Genomic DNA, 26,049 nt, shown 5'->3' with positions numbered 1-26,049 from the left:
GCAATAGACTCGAGCTACGTTATAAAAATCTTTCCTCTGTAGCTTACGTTCATGTAGGTGACCCGCACTACCACCAGCAACCAATGACAACACATACGATGTTTATGAAGTGATTTATAGAGTTGATAGAACCACTGAGAAACCCACCCGAAGAACGTAAAATAAATTCTTTAAGGGACTCTAGGATTTTAGTACTGAGGTCTATCAAACCAATGTGAATTAAGTGAGGTGTTGCAAATGGTAGTATCACCTCCAAAACTCATTCATTTTATTTTGGCAGACAGTGCAACATTATAAATCTTGTTGTAATGTGTTTTTGATCATGTGGACTTCCTTTGGGAGAAGCAGACCAAGATGCAAAGCCTGGCTCTAATAGGGCAAATAACCGCATAACAACAGCTTCTAAATTATTTTTTGCTTGAATAGCTTGAAATTCTCTTTTCATGAAAGGACAGCTCCCTCTTAAATGCCTCCATAGATAAAAGAGTGAACAAAAGCACCTCCAATCCCCCTCTATTTCTTATTGATCTTGAGACTAGCTTTTCTTGTGGTGTGCACTGCTTACCCGCCTTTATGTCTATTTGTCTTATTTTTTATGTTCATATGGATACATGGTTAACAAAACAATGATGGCAGATCACTATACATTTTTAAATGGTTTATTGATTCATCTGCATGTTAAATAGACAGTGATAGACAGTGAAAAAGCTTATTAAACCACCTGTCTTCCCAAACTCCAGGCCCGTACCTTAAATAAATACAATATTTCACGCCATACCTCAGTCAGAAGGCTTACACATGTACAGGTGTTTATTGTCAAAGCAGGATTATTTTATTCACACAAATAATAATATACAATAAGTTATTTTTGACGAGCCAACCATCATTTTAAGGGGTACATTATCAGACCTGTGTTAGAGGATAGAAGTGAAGTAGTGAAGTGATCAATCAATTGTGTGTGCTTGTTTGTTTGTGTGTGCCTTTGTCAAAGCCCCTGTGTCTCAGTGCTTTATGTGCAGGTATAACCCTGTTGCTACAGTGTGTGGTGAACTAACTCAGAATATACAGGCCTTGTTATAATCATGGAGTGAGAATGTGGCATCTTTTATAGAACGCAGTGCCGGTTCTCTAAGTGTTTAAAGAAGAATGGTTTAAATGAAGACAAGAAATAGAGCACGTAGCATAGAAACACAAAAGGTTTGTGATGAGAAAGTAGGTCCCCCTCTAGATCTTGATCTCCGTGCGGAAGGTCTGTACGAGCTCATGTTTGGCCGGTTGTCGCCGTGCCTTGACTGTTAGGGTCCCCTCTGCACCCAGTGATGATGTCACTGAAGTGGGGTCCACATCCTCAGGTAGTTGGCACTTGTGTGTGAAAGTGTTCATCACTGAACCATCCTGGGCCAACTGCCAGAGACAGAATAATAGTGATGACTGAATGTATTGTGACTGAAGATGGATGCTGTGATCAATGATTCGTCTAATCCAGTTCAGGCAACCATTGACAGCTATGTATGTAGGTGACGTGATGGGAGGATTAGCATTGTTTTAACACCTCCAAAGCCTAAGTTACAAATCAAAAAGAAGGCTGCCCACCTTTTCTGCATGAACTTCAATTTGGTTGTTGGATGTGGTGACGATGACGTCTTCAGGAGAGAAGTCTCGCACGTCAACTGTGAACTGGTAGGAATCCCCCAGGGCTTTGATATTTCCAGCTCCACCTAAACCCGTAACAATATGAGAAAAGATACTAGACCACAGAAGAAAGCATATTTATCTATTGTTCTTTCTTTGCCAATTAATTTTTAGTAAATTTTCATTCATGTTGTGCTGGTGGTGTGCTGGCTGATAACTGCAATACCTGCAGGTGCTATTTCATTAGGGGTCAGTTATATTTAAGCTACAGATATGCTCTTATTTGTGTAAAAGACTACATCATACTAAAAGATTTTCAGTTACTTTAATTTGGCATTCCTTTTACCATACTATTTGCTAAAATCAAACATTATTCAGGCTCATTATTTTCCTTTTTCCTGGCTCTTTCCATTAAATGACCATTACCATAATAGCTTCTCTGGTACCTGTTATTTTCATTAACATTATCGAAAATGTGTGAAGTGATGTTGTTCTCATATTCAAATTCAAGTATTTTGAGTATTTTCCTTTCAGAAAGTATTAAATCAACCTTTGCTTGTACGAACTGATCTGTTGAGCTTGAAATGTGTTTGTAAGCAGAGACACTGTTGGCTTTGGACAAAATAGTTTTCATTAAAATGCAATGTAATGAAAATATAACCATAAATGTAATAACTAGGAATATATGACAACCTCTTTAAGTTTTCTAAAATGACCACCTTTGTTTATACAAAAACAAATTAAAATGAATTTACAGTGCCTGGTTATTAAAATGGGAATTAAAATGAATGACATATTGTTGACCATGGCACTATTAATTATTATTAGATTTCTAAAATTTGTGTCAGTAAATGGCCATGAGAATAATGAACATATGACAATTATAAATGTAATTTTTTACTGGGGGCAATGGAACAATGTAAAATCAACAACTGACATACTGTCATATCACCTTATAAAGTTGCTATGCCAAATCAAAGACATGTCTGTTTACACATAGCAGCATCAGCTTTCCTTAGAATTTGTTTCTGTCCACCTGTCAAATATGAGTCCAATATTCCCTCTCCTTTTAGCTCTGTTTTTGACTGTGGGCTGCTAAAAAGCACTAGCTGAGGGAAACTGCAGAGATGTCGATAATGCTTTGAGTATTTATCACAACACAGCTTTAATGATTATAATTAATAGGCAAATAGGTTCATGTAAGCTACAAACAGTAACAGGACACAGTAGAGAAAGATGACAAAGTCCCCAGTGATTAAATAGTGCCTGTATCATTACTGCTCCTGTTCTTGCACCATGCATCTTTACAGTCTTCTGTGAGAACTGTGTAACACTTCACACCGCAACATCACATGCTATGAACATGTTGGATCATATCCTATGGCTCTGATGTCTTCCAGCTACTCTGCCTCAACTGTTTGTGATTTACAGAGTTTTCTGATAACAGAGGGCTTTATTATTTATTTATTTATTTGTGCTAAAGTAACATTAGACTGCTGCCATTAGCTGTTAGCTCAGTTAGCTGTGCCCAGGTTTCAGGCCCTGGAGCAGAGAATGGTGCTGATGCTAAGAACTGAAATAAAGTGACTGACCAAGAGGCAAGAGACAAATGTAAAGCTCAGATTAGCTTTTGGACAAGAGCTTTGTGAAATGAAAGGCTGCAAGAGAGACCCTGAGTTAGCCTCTGCTGCTGTTGGACCTGGAAGTAATAATAGCAGTCTTTTGTTGTTGCATTGATTTGATGTTTGGTTATGTTAACAAAGTAGTTTACATATTCGTTTTTGATCAAAAATAATAATTAGAACAAATGCACAGCTGACACCCAGCTGTACATATTGGCAACAGTGAATTACAATCTTAAACAGTAGGGGCACCAAATCGCAATGAATACCAATTCTTGCATAATAGTTCTTTAGCTCTGGCTCCACATGTGCAGCTTTCTTTGCCTGTCTGACATCATTGTGTGTGTATGTATTTGGTGTGTACACCAGTCACTGGGTAACCATCTGGTCATTCCTTATGCAGGCGTCATTCCAGATACTCTGTGTGTGAAGTCACAGTGCTGGCAGTCTGTCCAGCATTCCCTTGCGTGCATTTGTACGTGCGTGTATGTCTGTGTGTGTGTGTGTGCGCTTTGCTTTTCCATTAGCTGCACCCTTGACTCCTTTGCTGCACCTATGGTATATCACCCATGGCTCCAAAACAATTCTTCCCCACTCATGGACGACTTGAACTCAGTGGAGTCCATTTAAAGTTCAGATGTCACACACTCACACGTATGTGCGCACCAGCAGTGAACTGAAGAGTTCACACTGACTGCACACATTACTTAGCTGGATGTTGAACCAGGCACTGTAAAGTGAAATGTCTCTGGACCTTATGTATTTTAAACAAACAGTTGCCTGGATTAGAAGGTCCAACAGTTTCTACAAAAAACAGAGCTCTGTCTAAGAGTGTGTGTTCTCTGTGTCCATATGTTTTCTTTTCATCTTTTTAAACACTTTGTGATGCCATCAAACATCATCATGGCTAATACCTTGTTGAGAAACATACTTGTCCACACATATCAGTCGTTTTGTCTTTTGAGTTCAGACCTGCCTGTTCTCTCCTTCCTCTGATCCATCACCTCGGACATGTTTTAACACCACTTCACACATGACACTTCAAGCAATTCTTTCCAACACAGTCATAAATCTAAAGCTGTCTCTCCAGTCTGCTGTTGCCATCATTGTTAAACCGCTTTTATATACAACTGAGTTACAGACACTTGAAAATTCTTCCAACTTACTGGAAAACCCCAAGGCGTCGCTCCCAGGCCTCATGAAGGAGCCAAAGTCCTCAGAGAACAATCCTCGGCTCTTTTCCATGTATGGGTTACCAGAGGACGAGGACGAGGATGAGGATGAAGTCTGGTGGAAACTACGCTCCGATCGATACGCAGAGGAGTTGGTCACACTCATGGATGGCTGAGAGTGCTGGGTAAGGCAGAGGAGGAGAGTATATGGAGGGAAGAGGAAGGCGGAGAGAGCTGATTCTTCTTCTTGCGGCTGCTCTGGGAGTCTTCCAGGGACTTAAAGACGAAATTATACACACAGCTCTTTTGTCTTTTCTTTGTCCGTTCTCTCTCTTTTTCCTATGTTTTTTCTCCTTCTTGTTAAATAAGATCACTTACTTTCCCACTCTCCCACAGCAACTCATCCTTGGCCCTTATATACTGTCCCATGTGTCGCTGGGCAGTGTGCACGTGTGGCACAGCTCACTGGGACAGGGTCATAATGTTCTATATTTATCATGAGACGCACACAGCGATGGAGAGAAGGGTTGGTGGTTGGAAAAGTTCTGGGCACTGAAAGCCCTGAGGTTAAGAGCAGGAGAGAGAGTGGGATTTGATAGAAAGGATAGAGAAAGAGCAGGGGTGGCAACAGTTGTCATTTCAGACACACAGTCCCTGAAATAGCTTCCATCTCTGTAATTCTCCTCGCTCTCCATTTCTCCATCTGCCTGTTTCTAATGCGTTCTTATTATTCAGCGCCTTTGTCCTGAAATTGGATCCTCACATGGTTCTGCCTTTAAGTGACATAGCTTCCACTGTTTTCTCTTCATAGCTTTGTCTCATTAAAACGATTTCTGCTCCATTTTCAAGTAGAATCTCACTTCAAGGTTTGTATTTATTAAATGAAGGTGTTAAACCTCTGAACCACCAAATGATTTGCTGGCAAATGCTGTTTTGTCCCACTGAGCTGGATGGAGAAAGGAAAGTGGATTGCAAAGGGAAAAAGAGGCCTTGCCTCTTATCTCAGAGGATAAGTTGAGAGCAAAACAAAGATGGAAAGAATGTGCTTGAAAACAAAGCCGTCAGCAGGAGCGGGGGACTTAGTAGTGACATTGCTTTGTGGCTAATAATATCTGCATAGAGAGCACAGCCCATCATGATTAGAAAACACTCACTGCTCTCCTCTCCAGTCAGTGCTGCTGACTGCTAATACATTAAAATCCATTTATGGTCTCACTAATATTATGCATTTCACTTCTGCTGACTGTCTCAAGCAGTTACTTGTAATGACCTGAATATGACATGTACAACATATCACTGGTAGGTTGACCGACAGTCCAAACATCAAATATCTGCCATCACAGACATCTTGGAATTGAAATTCAAGGCAAAATGAAACACACCAAAAGTTGTTGTCTTTTGTTGTGAAGCTGTTTTTGAAAGGTTACCCAGCATTACAAATGACTCCACACAGTGATATGTGCCTCAAGTCTTATGAGTATATGATTCAGACTACCCCCACTGAGGGTCTAAATCCATTCCATCAACTGACCGCCTCCCTGTGAGCACACAGAATCTCCTCCCCTCCCCAGTAACAGTAGTACTGTTGGTTGCTAAGGCCTTGGGTGGTATGCAAAATGTGTTATGAAACGTTGCTAATGTTGTGCATTTTATTTATTCATTTCTCAATCTTTTGTTGGCATTTTTAACATAATAAAGGCTAAACTGAGCTAATTTAAAAAAAAAAAAAAAAACAAACCAAAGAGTTTTCACCCACAATTAGTGGTTCCCAGTCTAAATAAATTCATGAGAAGCTTCATAAGATTGAAAAGAATAGTAATTAGAAAATTAACAAACAAACCAAACAAAATTTCTGATTTGTTTTTTCAAAACTGCTTGACATTTTCAACTTTTTTTCTAATCTTTGCTTTTATTTACTGTGAAACACACATAGTCAAAATAAGCATTCAAATGTCACTTTCTGAGGAAGGAACATCACAATTTGGTTCAAATTCTTACAACTCTGATGACAAGAGATCAAATCAGATCCCCCAACTCCACCAGTGCCTCATTCAGATAGTGTTGCTTTCTGCAGCTTCATCCCTTCAGTACTGCTGTGGGTATGACGTAAACAAGTTCTGGAAGAGGTGGTGCCAGTTAGCAGATCCAAACCTTTTCATAAGGAACAAGAGGCATACTAAAGGGCAAAATGTTGCCATGGGACATGTGGTTTGGCTTGCTGACCAAAATGTATTGAAGAGTTAATATATGTTGGTCAAAGTAGTCAGTGCTGACAAGAAAGACATCATGACTATGGGAAAAACATCAGATGGACACAGGAAAAGACTCTTTGCTAAAATTCCTGCTACGACCTGACATACAGATGTCAGAAGCTTGGTGGTCCTGCTTACCAAGAAATTTGACTGTTGTGACCTCCTTGGGTTCAGTAACCAGTGGGAAGTGTTGAGTCATCAATGGACTGCGTTTAGTTTAACTTTTTGGTTTTGTTGTTTAGAATTATGTAAATAATGACAGCTGTAAATAATGACAGCCAAGCACAAGAGGGTAGTGTCGGGTCAATAGGTGTGTCAGCCCAGGTAGAGAGAGAGAGGCCGGTGGTCAGGAGGATCAGCAGGCAGGTGTGCTTTCGGTTATCCATCCATTTTCCATACCATCCGTTTTCCATTTTCCATCAGGGTCGCAGGGGAGCTGGAGCCTATCCCAGCTGACTACAGGCGAGAGGCGGGGTTCACCCTGGACTGGTTGCCAGTCAATCGCAGGGCCAACACACAAAGACAGACAACCACACACTCTTACACTGAACTGTTGTTAATAATGTGCATGCTTTTGGTATTGTGGGAGGAAGCTGGAGTACCTGGAGAAAACTCACACAGACACAGGGAGAACATGCACATGCCCAGACTGGGATTCGAACCTGGAACCCTCTTGTTGTGAGGCGACAGTGCTAACCACTGCACCACCGTGCCGCCCCGCTTTCGGTTATCAACCTGCTAACACTCAAATAAAAGAAAGAAAACAAGTGGAGGTGTCCTCTGTTGTCATCCTTGCCAGGTTGAGTTCAGGAAGTCACTGAGGCTAAAGAACCCAAAGAACTCAACACCCTTTTCTCTCTTTGCAAAGAAACTCCTGATGATATGACATGTGTGTGCCCAACAGATCAAAAGACCTTCACAAGTGATAAGTCTTATTTCAAGTGTGATCGCCTCTTTAAGGAGTCAGGATAAGTCATTTTCAGCCTGGGAATAAGTTCAGCAAAAAAGATTGAGTAAAAGTTTATAAAAGAGGGGGAAATGGAAGAATCACTGTAAGTAAGGTGAAATAGCGTTGAGCACCTTCAAGGAGATGGTCTGGAGCACGGGAATCACAAGAATGGCAACAGAGTGGCAGGAAGTTTCACCGGTGACATTGAGCCACCTCTACATGTATGTATTTGTGTGTGCATTCCTAACTGCCCACAGAGAACACTCACTCATTCACTCACTCACTCACACACACACACACACACACACACACACAGTGTATGTCTCAGCTGTTATATAATGTTGCAGACAGTGGGATCAGTCCCACAGTGACAGACTGCGACTGAGTTTGAAGGTCATCTCACTGCTGCTAACTTATTTTCAAAAATAGATGATGAGCTTTGTACGCAAATGTGGTTATACGTGAATAACTATCCACTGAGTGTGGGCCCCAGCCAGTGGCTTCACTGACCCTATGGACATTTATGTATATAAGTTTGCTTAAATGTACATTTCTGGCCTAAATTAATAATATATAAAAATAAATAAATAAAACACAAATACACAAATAAATAAATAAAACACAAAAATTTCAATTACTTCAAATGATTATGTTTTATTGATTATGATTGAAATTTTTAAGATGACACTGAATACAAATATTTACACTTCTGTTTTCAAGGGCTTTGCTGAAAAATAAATAAATAACAATTGTAACTGCTCTGTGTTAACCCAGGAAGAATTCAGTTTCATATAATGTCCGTTAAAAATTGAAAGTTTCCCTTTAAAGCTGCATTAATTCATTTCTTATGGCTACTTGGGAGCAGCAAAACAAGCTGACTACACTCTTGTTTTATTAGTTGAACACAATTGCTTATCTATACATCCAAAAGACATTACAGCAACACTAAAAGCCATTTGGAGTTGTTTCTTGTCACATGATATACTTTTGGCTAATGTTATCTACTTTTTGGTTTTGGGTTTGTAGCATGCAGTTCAGCCTTTCACGTTCCACTTAATCTTTTGATGCATTGTCAGTGTAAAAACTTGAAAAAATTGATTAATGCAGCTTTAAGACACCCATTCTATACTTGGCAATGTCAAAGGAAATTTCTGGAAAGGTTCTGTCTCTGAAAACTAAAGCCAATGTAGTGTTTTAAACCTATATTACCTATAATGACCAGCAGGGGGCGACTCCACTTCTTTTAAAGGAGGTCAGATTTTAATACTTCATTCACTCTCACTTGATTTATTACCTAGGTCAACAGTTTCTTCATGAGTTTATGGTCTCAGTCACTAATTTCAAGTCTTCTTTAATAGAGCATGATTTCCATTTGGTAAATTATGGTCCCATTTGGAGTAAAATAGACAATAAAGCAGGGGATGCTTTAGGACATTGCTACTTAATGTTTGACAAGGACATGTGCTCAGGTTCTCAGTCAGATCTAATCAGGACAGAGGAGTAGCAATATGAACCCTCCCCAGCTCCACAATCTTGTGCAGATTTGGTCACTTTGGCTCTGAAAGACTCAGATGGCAGCGGCCAAAATGGGCACAGCTGAGGCTTCAAAATTGTAATCCACAGTCCAGTGGGTGACGTCATGATGAGTTTACGTTTGGACTAAAGGTACAGATTAAATACAGAGTACACAACAGCAGCATGTCCACACACTGGGTGGCGTAGTCATTAAGTGTTTCTAAATGGCACATCAATATTGTAAAATTAAGCAGGTTAAAAATCTGTTGCTATTTGTTTCCCACTCAGTTGACTGAAATCTTTTTCTGAGAAGTCTTAGCTAATAAACGTAGTTTTGTATTTTCTATGGTTTTTCTGAGGAAAATGACACATTCCTTTTGAATTAAAGCAAGAAGACATTTAAATGGTGACTTCTCACCTTGATTTTTATTTGTAAATATATAATCAGTTCATATTCAGTTTTGAGATTTGGAAATCACGTTACATAATTTGATTTTCCTATTATTTGCCTGAGGAGAAACTTCTCAGGCATTGATGATTGTTTATGAGAGTAAAATAACCTTCCGTGTGGCTCTCTAGCCTCAGTTCCCATGGCAACATGTTTTTATACTGAGAAAAGCAGTGTGTATGTGTGTACATTTCCATGGTGTGTGTGCATGTGTGAGTGACGTTCACAGGGTGCAGATTTCAAATTCCCCCAAGTGATAATTAAAACCCTAAAGGGGAGGAACTTCAAAATAAACATTAACTAAGGGCAACTTTAAAGTCTCTGTATGTGTGTGTGTGTGTGTGTGTGTTCCACAATCTGACCAATGATTACCTTGACCTTGAGCATGTTGATCTTGATTTCCTATGGAGTGTCAGACATTTACAGTGCTGAAACGAGTGTCATTGAAGCCAATGAACTGACATGAGGAAGGTCATAGCAATGTCAGGTGTTCATATTCATCTCAGTTGTAAAATCTTTGTGACACTGGGCTGTGCAGATAAGGATAATGAAACCCTTAATTCACCACCTTGTTTCTATTGCATGAATGTTGAATTTTTCTGCAAATCAGTTCATTTAAATGAACAATTAAAATTTCAAAATTGACGGCTTTATGCTGACACTAAGAAAGGCAATACCTCCATTACGAAACTAAAATACTGTGGCGCTTCAGAGAGGATGCACATCAATGCATGGTCCATGTAACAATAAACCATTCACACTTGATAGGAACACACCAGTCAGCTGCTAAAGACATTTTTCCTTAAAAACAACATTTTTCACTGTATTTGTTACTGCTCTGGCTTTGTGTGTATCTCTCTGTCTCTCTCTCTCTCTCTCTCTCTTTCTGTGTGTGTGTGACTGAGTGTATATATTTCCATATGATTTGGTTTCTTATTTATTTTAATTTAAATAACTTTCCTGACCTAAATCTCCTTCACTTTATTATCCCCTATTACAAAGCATCCTGTGATCTCTGCTAAAAGAAAATTACTACAAAATATTATTCAGTATGAAAGAATGTCATTTGACAATACATCATACATTAAATCAGTGCCAGTTGTTATAGCTCATGTTTACTTTTATGGGATTATACTTGACTGGAACAGGTATCACAACGCTAATTATTTCCTGCAGTACAGTTAATTATATCACCAGAAACCCATTAAAAAGCTCAGTAGCTTGAAAACATCTCTCACACTGCATTTCTCCAGTCAAGACGAATGAAGGGCACTTGCCAATATTACTCTAAAGAGTTAATATTAGTTACCCTTTCGAGCATGACTGCCCCATTACGTCTGTGCTAAAACCTTAATAGAGGTCAGTGGTGGTACTGACACACCTGTGCACTATACACACACAGTGTGCATGTAACCACATAGACAGATGCAACTAGAAGGTAAGTCTACCTGTCTTCTATATGTGTTTGTAGCAGCTATAGCATTTACAGCCTGAATCGGTACACTAATGATCCTATTGTCATCAGTGAACCTCAGCCTTTATTTGAGACTCTATTAATCACACAGTAGCACAAACATTTCAAGACAAAATGAAGAGCTTGGACGAGGCTCCTGGGAGTGAAACCATCAGACACGGCAACAAATGGGAAAGAGAAAATCAATCAGAGACATCTCATAATAAGAGTCTGCTCCGTGCTGATCCCGTGAAACCATGCCGACGGACCCACGCAATTGTCAAAGGTCAGACAGAAGGGGAAAATCATTAAAATGCACTCAATACTGATCACTATATGTCACAGAGTAGCTAAGTGAAAGCCAATCATGCAAGCAATGTCATACAGGAGCTTTTTTTTTTACATAGATTATCGTTAAGAACAACACAATCAATGTGCTAGAAGATTTGATGATACGATATTTAATGTATTTTCAGAAGGTATCAAATTGTGACTATTTCCCTCAGTACTGATAGAAGATTTGTGTTTTGTTAACCGGCTATTCATTACCCATATACTGTATGACGTAGCACACTATGCATATATGCTGTAATTTCTGTTTTGTATGATTTTTTTTCTTTAACCCAATACTATTTGCATTTGACCAGCCTTTAAGAATGTTTGTGAGGCTAGAAACCCAGTTCTGCCTAAATGTAATTTTACAAAGGCAATAGCACAGCCAGTTATCAAGCAAGCAGCTATGGGACAGACCACAAATGGGAGAAGTATGCTGCTATTTTGATTTTCTTTCATGTTCTTTTGTGCTTCATACTCCTGTTGGGTATGTTCATTTCTGTTCTCTAACTCCAGCTCCATCAGAGTAGCCTCCTCTCCACAAACACTAAGGAAGGCCTGCATAGAATTGTTTGTTGAACAAGAACACTTCATTGTTCTTCTTTTTACTTTTTAATTCTGATGGTCCTGGTCAGTACAGACGCAGCAGTAAAATTGTGGTCACTTTTTTGTGTTTGTTGTCATTTTCCTTGTTGGTGCTCATTCCCTAAAGGGGAACAGAGGAAACTAAAGTTGACCTTTGTGAGAATGGCTGCATGTTTTTAAAAACTTTTGTTAAATTATCTTGGTACTGAAAAGGGCTGTTAGAGAGGCGATCATGGAACAGTAGCTGATCTGTCCTAGAAGCTTTTTACTTTAATGCATATTTTCTGGCCTCAAATAAGACACAAATTGCTTCAAATGAATTTCAGGAAGGTTAATCAACATTTCTATGTCCATAGAGTGGCTGTTGAAGCTGAGGTGTTGTTTGGGAGCAGTGTGTGGGGTGGAGTGGTATGGTTACGCTGCTCTAGGCATTTTGACTGCCCTCCTCAGCTTCCTGATGGACCTTAGTGTAACAAAGCTGTTGAGAGGTAAAAACACACAAACACACACACACTCTCTCACACACAGGACACAGGTTATTAATGCTTCTCTCGCATTCCTCTTGTAGCTCACCAGTGGCTTTACATGAAACTGGAGGGCAACAGTCTCCTGCAGTTCTTCTGCTGGACTCTTTACCCAGCATGCCTCTGTGCAGTCTCTTCATCGTTCTCCCACAACATCTGTCCCTTCTCCACAGGTTAGAGAAAAGTCAAGTATGATATTATCTGTCTCATGGAAACTCTTTGAAGTCTTTAAAGCAGAGAGCTCCATGCAGTTTTCTTGAATGTTGGAATGTTTAAAGCAGAGCAGGAGAAGGCTCAGTGTGATATCATATTAGTGCTAAATAGTAAATGGACTGCATTTATATAGCACTTTTATAGTCTACTGAGCACTCAAACACCCATTCACACACACACAGTCATATGCTGACAGAGACTGCCATGCAGGATGCCGACGTGCTCACAGCATGAAGCAATATAGCCACTTCTGTCCACAGCACTCCACCATTTGCTCTGCCTACTGAGCTACAGCCACACCTGTGAATGAAAAAAAAAGCAAAGCATTGCCAGAAAGGGTGTCGCTGTCATTGTCTCTTTCTGTCCCAAGCACCCTGTCTGTCACAGGACATTACCTCCCTACACTCGTCAGCTCCATGCTTATGTTTTTATTGCAGATGCTCCCAAAAGTTTGTGCTTTAAAGCCTCCTGGTGACACAGCTCTCAGATGAAACCTGCAGAAGGCAGAAATGGGTTTTATTTATGTTTTATCTAAGTTCCCCATAGAAGTATCCTCAAACATGGAAACATGGTGTCTACGCATGATGACATAACTTAATCACAAACAAATCACAAACTAGTGGTTCATTTTCCACTTGTCTGTCTTGTGCTGATTGTCCTTGAAATCCCACAGTCCTTGTCCTCTCTTTCCTTCTATTTAATTATTCTGAAATTGTACCAGATTGTTTATTAATTAAAAAAAAAAATTTTTTTTGCCTTTTTTTTAACTTGATTGCTTTAGTATGCCCAGGTCTTTCGAAAATCTCACTGCTTCATTTCTCCTCAGGCTCCGGGGTACCTGAGGTGAGAACCATGCTAGCTGGTTTTGAAATGCCTCATTACTTGTCTCTCACTAATATGTTTACCAAGTACCTGGGGCTTATCTGTACACTGGCAGCTGGTAGCACAGTTTACCTTGGCAAAGTGGTGAGAGACGTCTCAGTATACCTGTTTTACATTGAAAATATTGAGCTGCTCTTTAAAAACACATGTTATCTGCTTTGTTATGATCTATGAAAAGTTTTCAATATTTTTCCAAGGGTCCATTTGTGCATCTTTCCACCATGACTGGAGCCTACCTGAGCAACCTCTGCACTCTTATACAAGACAGTAAGAAGGTAAAGCCACAGTAAAGTCATTCAAACATAGTGTTTTGGTGTTCTGGCCTGCAAATAAATCCCAGCAATCAAAACACATTGTACATTACCTGCCCAGCACCAATGAGCAGAATGACTAAATTAACGACTAGCTTGTGAACATAATGGAGCATTTAGCAGATAAAGAACTCAATCATTTATTCCAGGAGGTGATGGAAACTAAAAGGGAGCTAGAAGGCGAGTGACTGTTGAACTAGATATGTTGCAACACAGTTGTAAGACAATTCCAAGTAATGCTAGTGTCAAGCTTTTAAGTTTATTCTTAACCTTAACAAAACACCAAATAACCTTGACTCATGGTCTGTTTATGAACTACATCTTCTGATGAGCACCCTGACATGTAGTTTAAATGCCAGCAAGCAGGCCTTGAGTCCAGGTCATTTTGTACACAACCAAAAGCTCTTCAATAAGTGCTGAATAAAACATGAAATATCAAGGTACCACAATTACAGTACATGTTTATTCACTGTTGCTGCTCTGCAGTGTTTTAGCCAGTCATAGACTGAGAGCAAATTACAAAGTACAGATTATAATACTTGCTATCAGAATTCTTTTGTCAAAATTCTAATGTGGCTCCATATTGAATGCGTAAATAGGTAACTGTTGGTAACACATTCACCATGATATGTATAACAATACAAAATATAAACATTTTAGTCTGTGGGAAAATGACCTAGCGAAAGCCTACTCTTGTCCGAGCATTGTAAACAACACCAACCCTCCCCAGTGGCCACCTGTTTGAATTCAACACTATTACTTAATTATACCTTCAAGTAAAAGCAAACATTTGTACATTTTCAAAAATGCAGTTATGATAGTCTCATTCCACTTTATAAATATGCATCATGCCTACAAATAAAGAGCCTCATTAATAAAATGTAAAAGTTAAAAATTGTTTTACATTTTTATAAAAGAATGGATTTTTAGTCAGAAGTAGCCCATAGTAAACAGTAGTAATACTAAGTACATTTTTGCAGAAATGTACTTAGTTATTGTCACCTACTTTATATACTGTGGGGTAGTTTTGCCTGCAGCAGGAGTTCAGGTAAGCTGCCCTGATTTCACCTTTGTGACGATGCATTTTCAAGCTAAGAGGGTTACTGAATAGTTTATTTAGCTAATTTAGTTTATTATTTATTTGGTTTATTTATTTCCAAATGCGGTCGTTCATTGGACAGAAAGGATATGAATAATTGTAATCTGAAAAGGAAATAAAGCTGTCAGACAAATGTAGTAGAATAAAAAGTACAATATTTGGTCCTTAGGCGTAGTGGGAGACAAGTATAAAATTGCATGAACTGGAAATACTCAAGTAAAATACAAGTACCTTGACTTACAATTATATTCTACTACTGCATGTAAAATTACAAATCATGTTACTGTTACTGTTTGCAAAAGGATAAAGCTGCTGAAGAGATGCTGGTTGTAGCTGCTGCAGTCGGAGTAGCCAGTTGTTTCGGAGCTCCCATCAGCGGTGAGAGAGCCAACGAAGGTTCAGCATCAGGGATCCATGATTTGTATTTATCTGCTTGTGCTGTATCTGTTGTCCTCACACTAATGCACTTTCACATTTGATTTCCCTCTTGCATACTTCACATATTAGCTCTTTCCTTTCATCCAGCCTCACTTCTCTGCTTCTCCATCATGTTTACATGTTCTCTCACCTTCTTCCTCATTTGATCGCCCACCTGCCTAAAATTTTGATCCTCTCACCTCACTGTTCATTTCATTCTTGCAACCTTGTTGGTGGATCAGCACATAAGGTTCAAACTCCTCACACTCACAATTCAAGATAAATTCAAAATGTTATTGTTTTAATGTACATAAAAATAAAACTGTTCAGTAACACTTGATATATGCATATTCTTGCATTTACTTTATGCAGAATGTTTACCAAATATGCAGGCTCAGTTATTCGTTTTGTGAGTGTTTGTCCCCCCCACCCCTCCTCTGCTGCTGTAGGTGTTTTGTTCGCTATGGAGGTGATGTGTTCTCACTTTGCCCTGAGGAATTATTGCCCATGTTTCTTCTCAGCTGTGTGCGGGGCGATGACCTTCCATCTGTTCTCAGTGTGGAGCGGAGATTTAGGTAATGGAGGCCATGATCAGCACTCGTCCCCTCATGATCAACAAAGAGAAGGTTCATTTTAGAGTCTCGACCTGAGGAAAAGAAGCCACAGAGCCAATAACATAGGAGTTATGACTTTATTAAAGAAGTGTATTTTCACAAGCCATCTACACTACATGGCCAAAAGTGACACCTGTGGCCACATGTAGGCCTAAATTGCATGCTTCAGTATACACTGATATTTTAGAAACTTCCTCATTTCAAGTTTGTAACCACAAACAATCTGGTGGAAAGCTTTTCCAGAAAAGTGGCAGTCATGGTAGCAGCATATGAATGTCTTGAAATGGTTGCACAAAACCACATACACTATATAGAAAAAAGTACTCCGACACACCTCTTTGTTATTGAATTCAGGTGTGATATAGGACTGTTTTTGTGCTGCCAGTGAAGGGAAATCTTCACTGGCAGTGTAATGGTCAGGGGGCCCAATACTTTTGTCTATATTTTGTATGTATTGTATGGGTGTAAACATATTTTTGGCCATATGGTGTATGTGCTGAAATTAACAGACAACTCTAACAATTTGTGAACGGTATAGTCATGTGCTTTATTCTGTATACATTTTTGGCAATAAGTATGATAATATTAAAATGCAATTTTTTCAAATAGAGTTTGGTTTAAACACAATGCTTTTGTTTATTTCAAAGTAAATGTAATACTTGTTAGCATGCCAGTGATTTTGACACCAGTCTATCTAACTGTCACACAGTGACTGGGAACTGCAGTACGGGCAAAATTAGCAGAAACATTTAAGGTGACAGACCGTAAATTTCATTGGAAACCCAACGAAATAAAGTGTGGGAAGATTAGATTTTGAAAGGCTGTTTGAGAAACTGGAGAGATGACTTCAGTTTGTTTGCATCCACAGAGACTCTTCAGGCCTTGTTCAAAACTAATTTCCCCACTACTTTACCTTTCTACCCCCTGGAGATTCTGCTGTTTGCTTTCCTTGGGTAAGTTTTGACAGCCTTTGCATACTTAAACAAGTCCTCTATGTGTCTGTGTTTAAAAAAAATAAAAACTGACATTTGGTGTTTGTATTCATATCAGTAACAGTGAAAAGTGTTTGACCAGTTTTGCTGTGTTGTCCTCCTATTCTAATCAGCGTTCATTTGTGTTTTTTTCTCATTTCCTGGTCTCCTCACCATCATAATCAATTCCCCAAATCTAATGGCTTCCAGTGGTCTATTGCTGTCTCTTAAAATGAGTCTCTTGTCTTCCTCTGCTTTCTTTCTGGAAACAGACTGCTGTGTGGCACTGTGAGCTGCTGTTATCTCTTCTGCCATCGGTGGATCTTGAAATTGTCCAAAACAAACCCAATCTTTGTCAAGATGCTGACAACAGAGTGAGAGCTCTTTGCAATACGTAAGAGAGATTGTGATGCTGTGATGAGTCATCTGCAGACTCATGAGATGAGTCAAGCAAATTAATTTTATACAGGGAGTCTTTCTTTAAGGATAATCCATTTTAACATAAGACAACTTTAAATTTAGATGACGTATAAGAAAAACAAGCCAAGTTTATCCGATGATGTTAACCTAAAATTAGCTTCTAGTTGATTAGCAGCAACTAGAAGTGTTAAAAACTGTTACCTTTGTATATCTGAAAAAGTGTCCTGCGCTTGCGTTTATTTTAATGAGGTCATAGCTGTCAAATGATTAACAATAACAGTGGCGTCTGTATGTGTGAATACCTCTGTACAGGAAGTGTCTATACTCAGGCGTGGTGGCTTTCCTCCTGGCCTCTCTGACGTTTCCCAACTCTGCTGGTCAATATATGGCTTCTAAGGTGGGAATGAACAAAACTTAAAGGCTCTGTCCATAATTTTTGTGGATGTAATTTCATAACTGATAAATTAGAGCCACATAATATAATGAAAGTTTTATCAGTGAAAATCTTTTGCTCCTGATGTAAACAAACATTTAACTGCATATCAATAATAACAACTTGGATTCAGTTGTTGTGTAATGTAAGTTTATGTTTTTATTTTAATACATGTGTCACGTTTTAAGGATAAGGCTGGAGATATCTGTTTGACTGCACACGACCAAATGCACACACTGTCCCTGTGTGGAAGTGGAGTGTGTGTATTTATGTGCACGTTACCATCAGAATAATTTGCCCATGTACATAGTAGGAAAACACTTTACCACTGACTTAAGTCCAGTATTTTGTTGGTCAATGCTACAACTGCTTTCTGCTGCCTCAAGATAACAATGACCCTTTACCATACCTCATTTTAAGATCAATGTGTGTGTGTGTGTGTGTGTGTGTGTGTGTGTGTAGCATTCCCGTTTTAGAATCTGAAGTTTCTTTGCATCAACATCCATATCTGAAGCATTATAGTCCTTCACAAGCTAATTGGTTTTGCACATACTGAGCTTTATGTGATGTTGTAATACATATGATGTTGTAATACATGTCAGTCACTGCATGTATTACAGCAGTAGTTAAACTAGAAGGTGATAATTCTAGTTTAAAATTTACATCTTCAGTGAGAACAAATGGGATTGAGGCTACAGACGAGGTGGGAAAGTCATAAAGTACTCAGGGATGTACTAATAGATTACCTAATTTTTTAGCTGACAAAAAGAAAATACAGAATAATGCCAGCCATTCCTTTAATGCTCATCTTTTTTTCAGTGAAGTTTTTCAGACAGTAATCTGAATAGCAGTTATCTCTTTCACAGTACACCATGAAACAGCTCCTCACATCCTTACTGGATAGCACACAGTGGGGCTCACAATCTCACAATGCTTCTGCTCAGCCTTTGTTGGAGTGGAGCTCATCGGGGAGTCCTGTCTACCTTTCTTTGGCTGTCTTTCTCCTCATGAAGGTACATAAAATGAAAAGGGCAATTAAGGAGCCTTTTATTTCTACCCTGATAACCATCAGTAACAAGACAGCAAGCTTGGCCACCCACTCTCCTTATTCCCTTGGGTCACAGAGGCCTGTGATTAACATACAGTAATTGACATTTTCATAGCAGAGCAAGCAGGCTAAAGACTGTTTAACCTTTCTTGGTGAAATGTCTTGTGGTACCTGATGCTCACTCATAGCAACACTGCAGGTTGAAGGAATAGCTAGAAGAAGGTAAAAAGCTAGAAATCTCAGGCCAAGTAATGGCTGAGTAACTGGCATTGACCAAGAGCCCCATCACTCACCCACATATCTATCATTCCCATGCATACTCCAGGTGGAAAAAACACCTTACTAGCAGTTGCAGGAAAACAAATAGCAGCGCAGGTGGACTTCTGCATTGATAAAAGTTTTTCAAAGTAAAACCCCTGAAATGCATTAAGAAATTCTGTGTGAAACTCACTTCTTCAGAACCCATTCAATAAAATCCAACTTGCTATGACAGGTTTTCTCCTCTTCCAACACCCAAATGTAAAATGTAAATGGGCATGATTCAATATTTATTTGTGTAAAATTGATTTGAGAGAACTGCAAACATTTTACAGCACACAGATTGACAGTGACTCATCTGTTGTGCTGCAAATGCTAGCAGAACTGTTGTGGCTGTTCAGATGCTGAGGACAGATTTGACAGTCTGTTTGTCTACTGTTGGTTTGGAGATGTGGATGCTGGTCGTCGCCTGCACTCTGCCTCTGCCAGCTGGATACTTCATGCCAGTGTTTGTCTATGGTGAGTGAAGGGAAAGGCGAGTTTACTTTGCAGAGTATTTGAATGACATAAGTTTGAATGGAAATATGAGGAATTTATCTTCCTGCTTTCTCTCTGGGGTTTTCCAGGGGCAGCTCTGGGCCGTTTGTTTGGAGAAGGAGTAGGTTATGTGTCTTACACTGGACTGACTTCGGGCCAGCAGTGGGCCTCTATAAATCCTGGGGGCTACGCACTTGCTGGTAGAAAAAAATTTATATACTCTTACCTATATATCTGCAGTGCTTAAATCCGTTTTCACGTACCTCCTCCAAACTAAGCAGACTAACCCACTTTCTCTTCAAAAATAAATCTCATCTTTTTGTTTCACAAATACTATATGTATATTATCAGGCTGTAAGATAAACTCTGACACAGCATTAGGCTGAATTCTGTTTCCATGATGTAAGTTTGTGCAAGACCTGCAAAAATGTTGTGATACTGAGAGTTTTCCACAGACATACAGTAATATTGATCTGAAACACTGAAATAAACTGATAAACTAGTAAAGATAAAAAAAACAAAACAAAAAAAAAACATAGTACATAGTTTACAACATCATTAAAACCATAAGTAGCAGGCTTGCCTTACTATGGTTTCTGTCTCGTAGGTGCAGCAGCCTTCTCCGGTGCTGTGACACACTCTTTGTCCCCAGCTCTCCTGGCTATAGAGTTAACGGGTCAGGTCAGCCATGTCCTACCAATCCTCCTCGCTACTCTGCTGGCCAATGCCGTGGCTCGCTCTGGTCACCGTCCGTCTTTCTATGATGCACTCTCTATAAGCAAGAAGCTCCCACACCTACCCTCTCTGATGAAGGTGTGGCCTCAGTAAGTGAAAACAAAGTGTCAGAATGGAATAGTCAGACAGTCAAGTTTGGGGCAGATTTCCGTGGTCAGCTGTTCCATGTAAACCACATGTTTGTGTAACAGTAATGGGCTCTGTGCTAACACATGAACATACAGTATACAGTATATTTTATCCACTTCATAACAGGATAGCTCAAAAACATAACCATATTCTTCTTAGCATCAGTTGTACCTATGAGTCACCTCTGCTGGGTGACAAATTCTCTTAACTGGGTGACAAACAGTAACAGAATAAGCAATATAAATATGTAAATATATTCAACCTTCTAAGCTGAAATGTCTTGTGATAGCCTGTGCTCACTGACTTGTGGTTTTTAACAGCCAGTAATGGCTGAATGGCTGGTATTGATCAAGAACCCTATCAGGCCATGAATCTGTTATTGTCAATTTGTCCTCCGAGGGTGGAAAAGCTCACTTGTTATTGCAGAAAAACCCATACATGGATATTACTGCTTTGAGAACAGTTTCTGGTACATGTTAAAGTAAATCATCTTTCATCTAAAATGTATTAAATTAAACAGTTTTGCTTATCAGTGTGGCCTTTGAACTGGATTTTATGATGGGATTCCACCACGAGTAAATAGTTCTTAAAAGTGCTGTTTAAGAGATGTAAATAGAGTTGACTCATTCCTTTGTGGCTGTGGGTCTAAATGTGGAGACTTATGAGAAAGGAGTTTGCTTAAAAATATAATGTAGATGTAAAATGTCAAACAAAACATTTCTGCAACTGCATTTTTGAGAGCTTTTTTTTCTCACCCAGTCTGTCACACAAACTCTGTTTCAGACCCAAAAAAATCAAGACATTATTACCAACTGCTCCTTGTCAACAACATTCAGGCTGAGAAGACTTCAACAATTCCTCTGACAAAATCACTCATCATATTGTCTGCCAGACACCTCAAATTACTCCAGAATCTCTTTGGAAAAATAGAAAGTTTCAGTGCTGGTTTGAAGCTTAACCTTGTGAATGTGTTCACAGCAGGAACTGCACTCAAGCTTCTGACCTGCTTTCTACAGCAAACTGCAGCAACCTGGGAGACAATAGTGTCAGTTGTTAGCCTCAGTTTGTACATGGGCACAAACATGCCAAATCCTCTTTGGTTACCACCATCAAAATAAACTATTCATACTGTGAATCATAAAAACATATTAAATTGCCTTCAAATTAAATATTTCACTTGATGGCCCAACAATAGATTAATCAAATTAAATAGGCTTAGGGGATTCATAGTTTCATTTAAACACAGCTGCTTTGGTTCCAGGTGTGACATGATTCGTCTCTGTTGCAGGCTTCCCTCCACACCAATTGGACAGGTTTTGGGAGTGAAACCAGTGCAGCTTCAGAAAGCAGCTGGGCCAGCGGAGGTTCAGCACGTTGTCAACACCAGCACTGAAACACAAATCCCTGTGGTGGACTCACATGGTGTGCAGACAAAGATACTTATGAGTATTTTATCTTCTGGCTAAGGAGTCGTATTTGGTCTAAATCTTTTCACAAGAAAGTAAAACATGTGTCAGAATATGAAATACTGGCACAAAGTCAGCAACATCCTTACACCAGACAGATGCCAGTCTAACACATAGTTATGACACTGCATATAGCCCCTGAAACGAAAAGACGAAAATGATGAGAGAAATGACAGAAAATTGTAACCATTTTGAAAGCAGCAGTGTGAAAGTGCCTTGATAAGGAGCTGACAAGTGTGAGAAAATCGTCAATTGGCCAGCTGAGCCTTTCAGCAGCAATCACATGGATGACATTTTATGTTGGCAGACGACTCTCAGCCCACTAAAGAGCTGCACACACTCTAAACTGCATTGACTGGGGTAAAGAAAACCGATTTCCTCTGTTCTTTTCTGTTGAAGAGTCGCAGATTTTACTGGGATTTGTTCTCCGATCAGACCTGCTGATGTACCTGTGGCGCAGTAAGACTGAGGTAAAAGGCTGGATGGAGTCAGACAAGTAGCTACAGTGTTCAGAAGAAAGTAGGTCATGTCTTTACAATTCCTTCTACACTGACTGAATGTGAAACAGTTTCAAAAAGGATGGGAGCAGGATGCACAGACAGGATTGCTGGCTGATGCAGGAACAATTTTTTTAAGCATTATGTAAAATACTTTGTAGAAAACAGGTTTATTTTGCACAGTCCAGGAAAGCAGGAAAGAAATTGAGGCATTTCCAGTTTTACTTCTTTTTGTTTTTTCAGGCAACAGAAGCAACTGACTCATAATCTCTTAAACAATACCAAATGTTACTTGATGTGATCTTCTGACACAAAATACATACAAATGTGAATGTTTTTGTGTCCTGCTGTGCAGATTGTGGATAAAAATCTGGATGAGGTCTGCTGCATTTACCCGACCTCTCTCCTGTTATCACCTCACAACACCGTTCAGGAGGTAGGGACATGGATAATCTGATCCTCACTGATGTAGATGAATTGAATGAATTAGTTCAACACTTTAGGAAATAGTCTTATTTGCTTTCTTTTCATGACTTAAATGAGAAGAGCGTTAGCTCTCTCATATTTGCGTGTTAACTACAGAGGTAGAACTAAGAGTCAGTTAGCCTAGCTTAGCATAAAGGCAGGAAGGAGGATGAAAGAGCTACAGCTTTAATCTCTCTAAATGTAAAAATTACAGCTTTCAGCACCTCTAATGGTGCTGTCACACCTGACCTGTTTGGTTCAGTTAAAAGGGACCCTGGTGTGTTTGCCCGATTAGTGCAGTTGGTTTGGGCTGGAGTGAAAGCTGTTATTCAAAGCCCCGGTGTGAACCAAGTAACTGGACCAAGATTACTTGAAAGGTGGGTCTTAGTCCTCCTAGCGCAGCCTAAAATGATATAAAATCATTTTATGGTAACGTTTATACTCACCAACACAGGTATTTTCCCTGATTAATCTCATAAAGTTCATAAAAATGCTGTGCTTGTATCCTGCTGCGTGTACTTTGTCAGTTTAATAAAGCTCACTGAAAGGCAAGTGTGTATGATTTAGGGAAGAAATCATAGCAGAAATGGCAGAAATGGAATATTATTTTTATTATATTAGATTATCATTTATGTACAATCACCAGGACATTTTTACCTTTGAATGAGCCCTTTATATCTACAGAATGAGCTGGTGCTCTTCCACACAGAACCTACAGAAAATTATCAAGTGACTCTGCAGCTCCATTCGGCACAGCTTTTTAAGTTTCAGCTCATTTTTGGTTTTCTGGCCCACAACTTTACTGTTTTGTTTCATTGAGTCTGTTCTCACGCCATTATTTTCAGCCACAGCAGGCAGCAGTTTTCTGCATAAAGCTCTAAATAACCCACTGTAAACTACCTGCCCAGCACCAAAGAATGAAAAATGTTAATGTTGTACTGTGACTGCTGGTTGTATAAACAGGCAGCCATATCAGCTTAAAAGGTGATGATATATCAGCGTTCACACATTATTCATGGCCAAAAATATCAGCTATTGTAGATTTAATTACATGAGATCAGCCTTCTCAAATAAAATGATGAGCTGTTTTCATCATCTTTTTTATAATTAGTTACTTCATATCCAGTTTTCTCTGCATTCTCACAGGTCAGCAGGATTCTCAGTCTGGTTGGAGCCCAGACATTGTTTGTGACAGACATGGGAAGGCTGATTGGGGTCATCACATGGCCAGAGGTAATTCGAGTTTGCAATATAATCAGTATATTTATACTCACCATTGAAAAATAATCTTCAGTATTTTCTAAGTGACAAATACAGCTTGATTCTGTTGCATTCATCTGCAGACGTTTGTCTTGTCCATATGAACTTTGCAAACAAGACCACATCCCTGTATGAACGTTTTTAACGTTATGCTGGGTGAAGGAGCCTATATGGTTTCAAACAACATAAACTCATACCTAAATGACTGATTAGGTCAATTGCCAGTAACTCCCAAAATGACAAATGACTGTTACAGAGTACCAACGACAAGCATAATGTTGTGAAATGGTTGCAGTTTAGTTTTAGGTGTAGGCACCAAGACTACAGGTTTAGAAAAAGATTATGGTTTGAGTCACGATAATTTTGTTAGACACATCTGTACATATGCATGCAACATCTCTTCCCTCCTTCCCCATTTCTTTCTCTGTTTTCTCCTCCAGATGAAGAGAATGATCGAGGACTTGGCCAAAGAAATCTAAGCAGTAACACACAGGAAATAAGCACATCCCTTGACCTTTTGAACAAACGTGAATCCATCTTTGTCTGATTAACAGTAACACAAGCCTGACTCTAATAATGACATCACTTCTTCATTTCCCAAGCATAACTGTATTTGCACACAAACAAAACTGCCATTAGCTGGAGGCTCCTATGATGAACATTTGTCAGGGCTTATTGTCTTGCCTCCTATTGTAATTAGCATGATCTTGTCTACTGAGGAGATTACATTCACTGATCTACATTTTGTGACAAAGCACTATTGTGTCTGCCCAGAGTAATATCCAGTGGGGAGGAAAAGAAAGCCTGTAAAATACTTTGTACCCCAATTAACAGAACGTTACCCTGCTGATGTGTTGCTCTCACTAAACCACACTTCTCTGTGAATACCAAAGCATACCGTGAATTTCACATTGACCTTTTCTTACCTGATTTATTTATCTTTATTGCATTAGACTAAGAAAATCACGACCAAAATGTCCCTCAGTGTCAGTATGTTGTGGAGGGAGCTAGCATCTTCACTATTTCACTTTACAGTTTTTCTTTTCTAGTTGTATTTAAAGGCATGGCACCAAACCTCTGAAATAGATTCCCAGGTTAAAGCTGCTATGTGTTGCAAAGTTTCTGGTTTTGACACCCCCCCAGTGGTAGCTTCACAAAGGATACTCTGGCACACAGCAATGCGTGCCTCGACGTCCTCTTGAGAAAAGCACACAGACTCCGCCCAATACTGACCTGGATCTTCTCATTTTCGCACAAACCATCAGAATCATATGCATTAAAATTCTACTCATAGTGGCTTTCAGGTAAAATGTTGAGTGATTTTTCATATTTACATCAGGAATACATCAAGAGTTGCCTTGGTAACGAGTTTCCAGCTCAGTTTAATCAAATCTTGATTGCCGTCCAAATTATTCTCAGTACTTTTCTGGTGTGATTGTTAAAACTCAAAGAAAATGTGAAGCATAAAACAAAAATTACAAACTAAAAATTAAATGTTTTAAGAAAGAAAAACTTGTGCTGTTAGATGAAACTGCCAACTTAAAACATATAAAAGGCAAAGTGTTGAGCGACAAATATGGCAACGTATGACAGATTAACTATCCATGGATATGATTTTCCCTGTCTAGAATTTAAAAGTGCAGCGTTAAGATTTAAGCAATATTTTCATACTTTGGCCATCATTTCTACTGGCCATGAGATCATTACTTCACTTCATTTAACAAAGTAAGAGCAGAGTTCTAATTAACTGGGATTACACTTAAGGAATTCATTGATGAATCACACGTATATCTGATTAATACATGAAGA

The 26,049-nt window shown here is 39.1% G+C and overlaps 2 protein-coding genes across 11 annotated transcripts; one reads left to right on the top strand and one right to left on the bottom strand.

Annotated features, from left to right (window-relative positions):
• Nucleotides 1-646: 646 nt before the first annotated feature.
• Nucleotides 647-4,865, bottom strand: hspb7 (heat shock protein family, member 7 (cardiovascular)). The gene is made up of 3 exons (XM_046397072.1): nt 4,421-4,865; nt 1,594-1,718; nt 647-1,404 (listed from the first exon to the last, which is right to left on the bottom strand). The coding sequence occupies exons 1-3, from the start codon at nt 4,590-4,592 to the stop codon at nt 1,225-1,227; spliced, it is 477 nt and encodes a 158-aa protein (XP_046253028.1). The 5' UTR covers nt 4,593-4,865; the 3' UTR covers nt 647-1,224.
• Nucleotides 4,866-10,863: 5,998 nt separating this feature from the next.
• clcnk (chloride channel K) lies at nt 10,864-25,797 on the top strand. Of its 10 annotated transcripts, none has more exons than XM_046397195.1 (20): nt 10,864-11,028; nt 11,159-11,329; nt 12,318-12,449; nt 12,530-12,658; nt 13,525-13,664; nt 13,778-13,855; nt 15,293-15,368; nt 15,857-15,982; nt 16,890-16,974; nt 17,265-17,366; nt 17,725-17,809; nt 18,712-18,858; nt 19,553-19,670; nt 19,778-19,888; nt 20,296-20,512; nt 21,841-21,974; nt 22,418-22,488; nt 22,871-22,951; nt 24,127-24,213; nt 24,681-25,797. In XM_046397195.1, exons 1-20 carry the CDS (start codon nt 11,016-11,018, stop codon nt 24,717-24,719), a joined length of 2,142 nt encoding a protein of 713 aa, XP_046253151.1. In that variant the 5' UTR covers nt 10,864-11,015; the 3' UTR covers nt 24,720-25,797. The 10 variants fall into 10 exon arrangements, 9 of the variants coding, with proteins under 9 accessions (XP_046253151.1, XP_046253159.1, XP_046253152.1 ...); XM_046397196.1 differs by having other exon boundaries at nt 10,865-11,028; nt 11,156-11,329; nt 19,784-19,888; XM_046397198.1 differs by having other exon boundaries at nt 10,866-11,028; nt 11,156-11,329; nt 19,601-19,670; nt 19,784-19,888.
• Nucleotides 25,798-26,049: the final 252 nt, after the last annotated feature.

This window comes from Scatophagus argus, chromosome 8, assembly GCF_020382885.2.
Source record: "Scatophagus argus isolate fScaArg1 chromosome 8, fScaArg1.pri, whole genome shotgun sequence".
NCBI classification, from domain to species: domain Eukaryota; kingdom Metazoa; phylum Chordata; class Actinopteri; family Scatophagidae; genus Scatophagus; species Scatophagus argus.
This window is presented reverse-complemented; position numbering and strand designations above follow the sequence as displayed.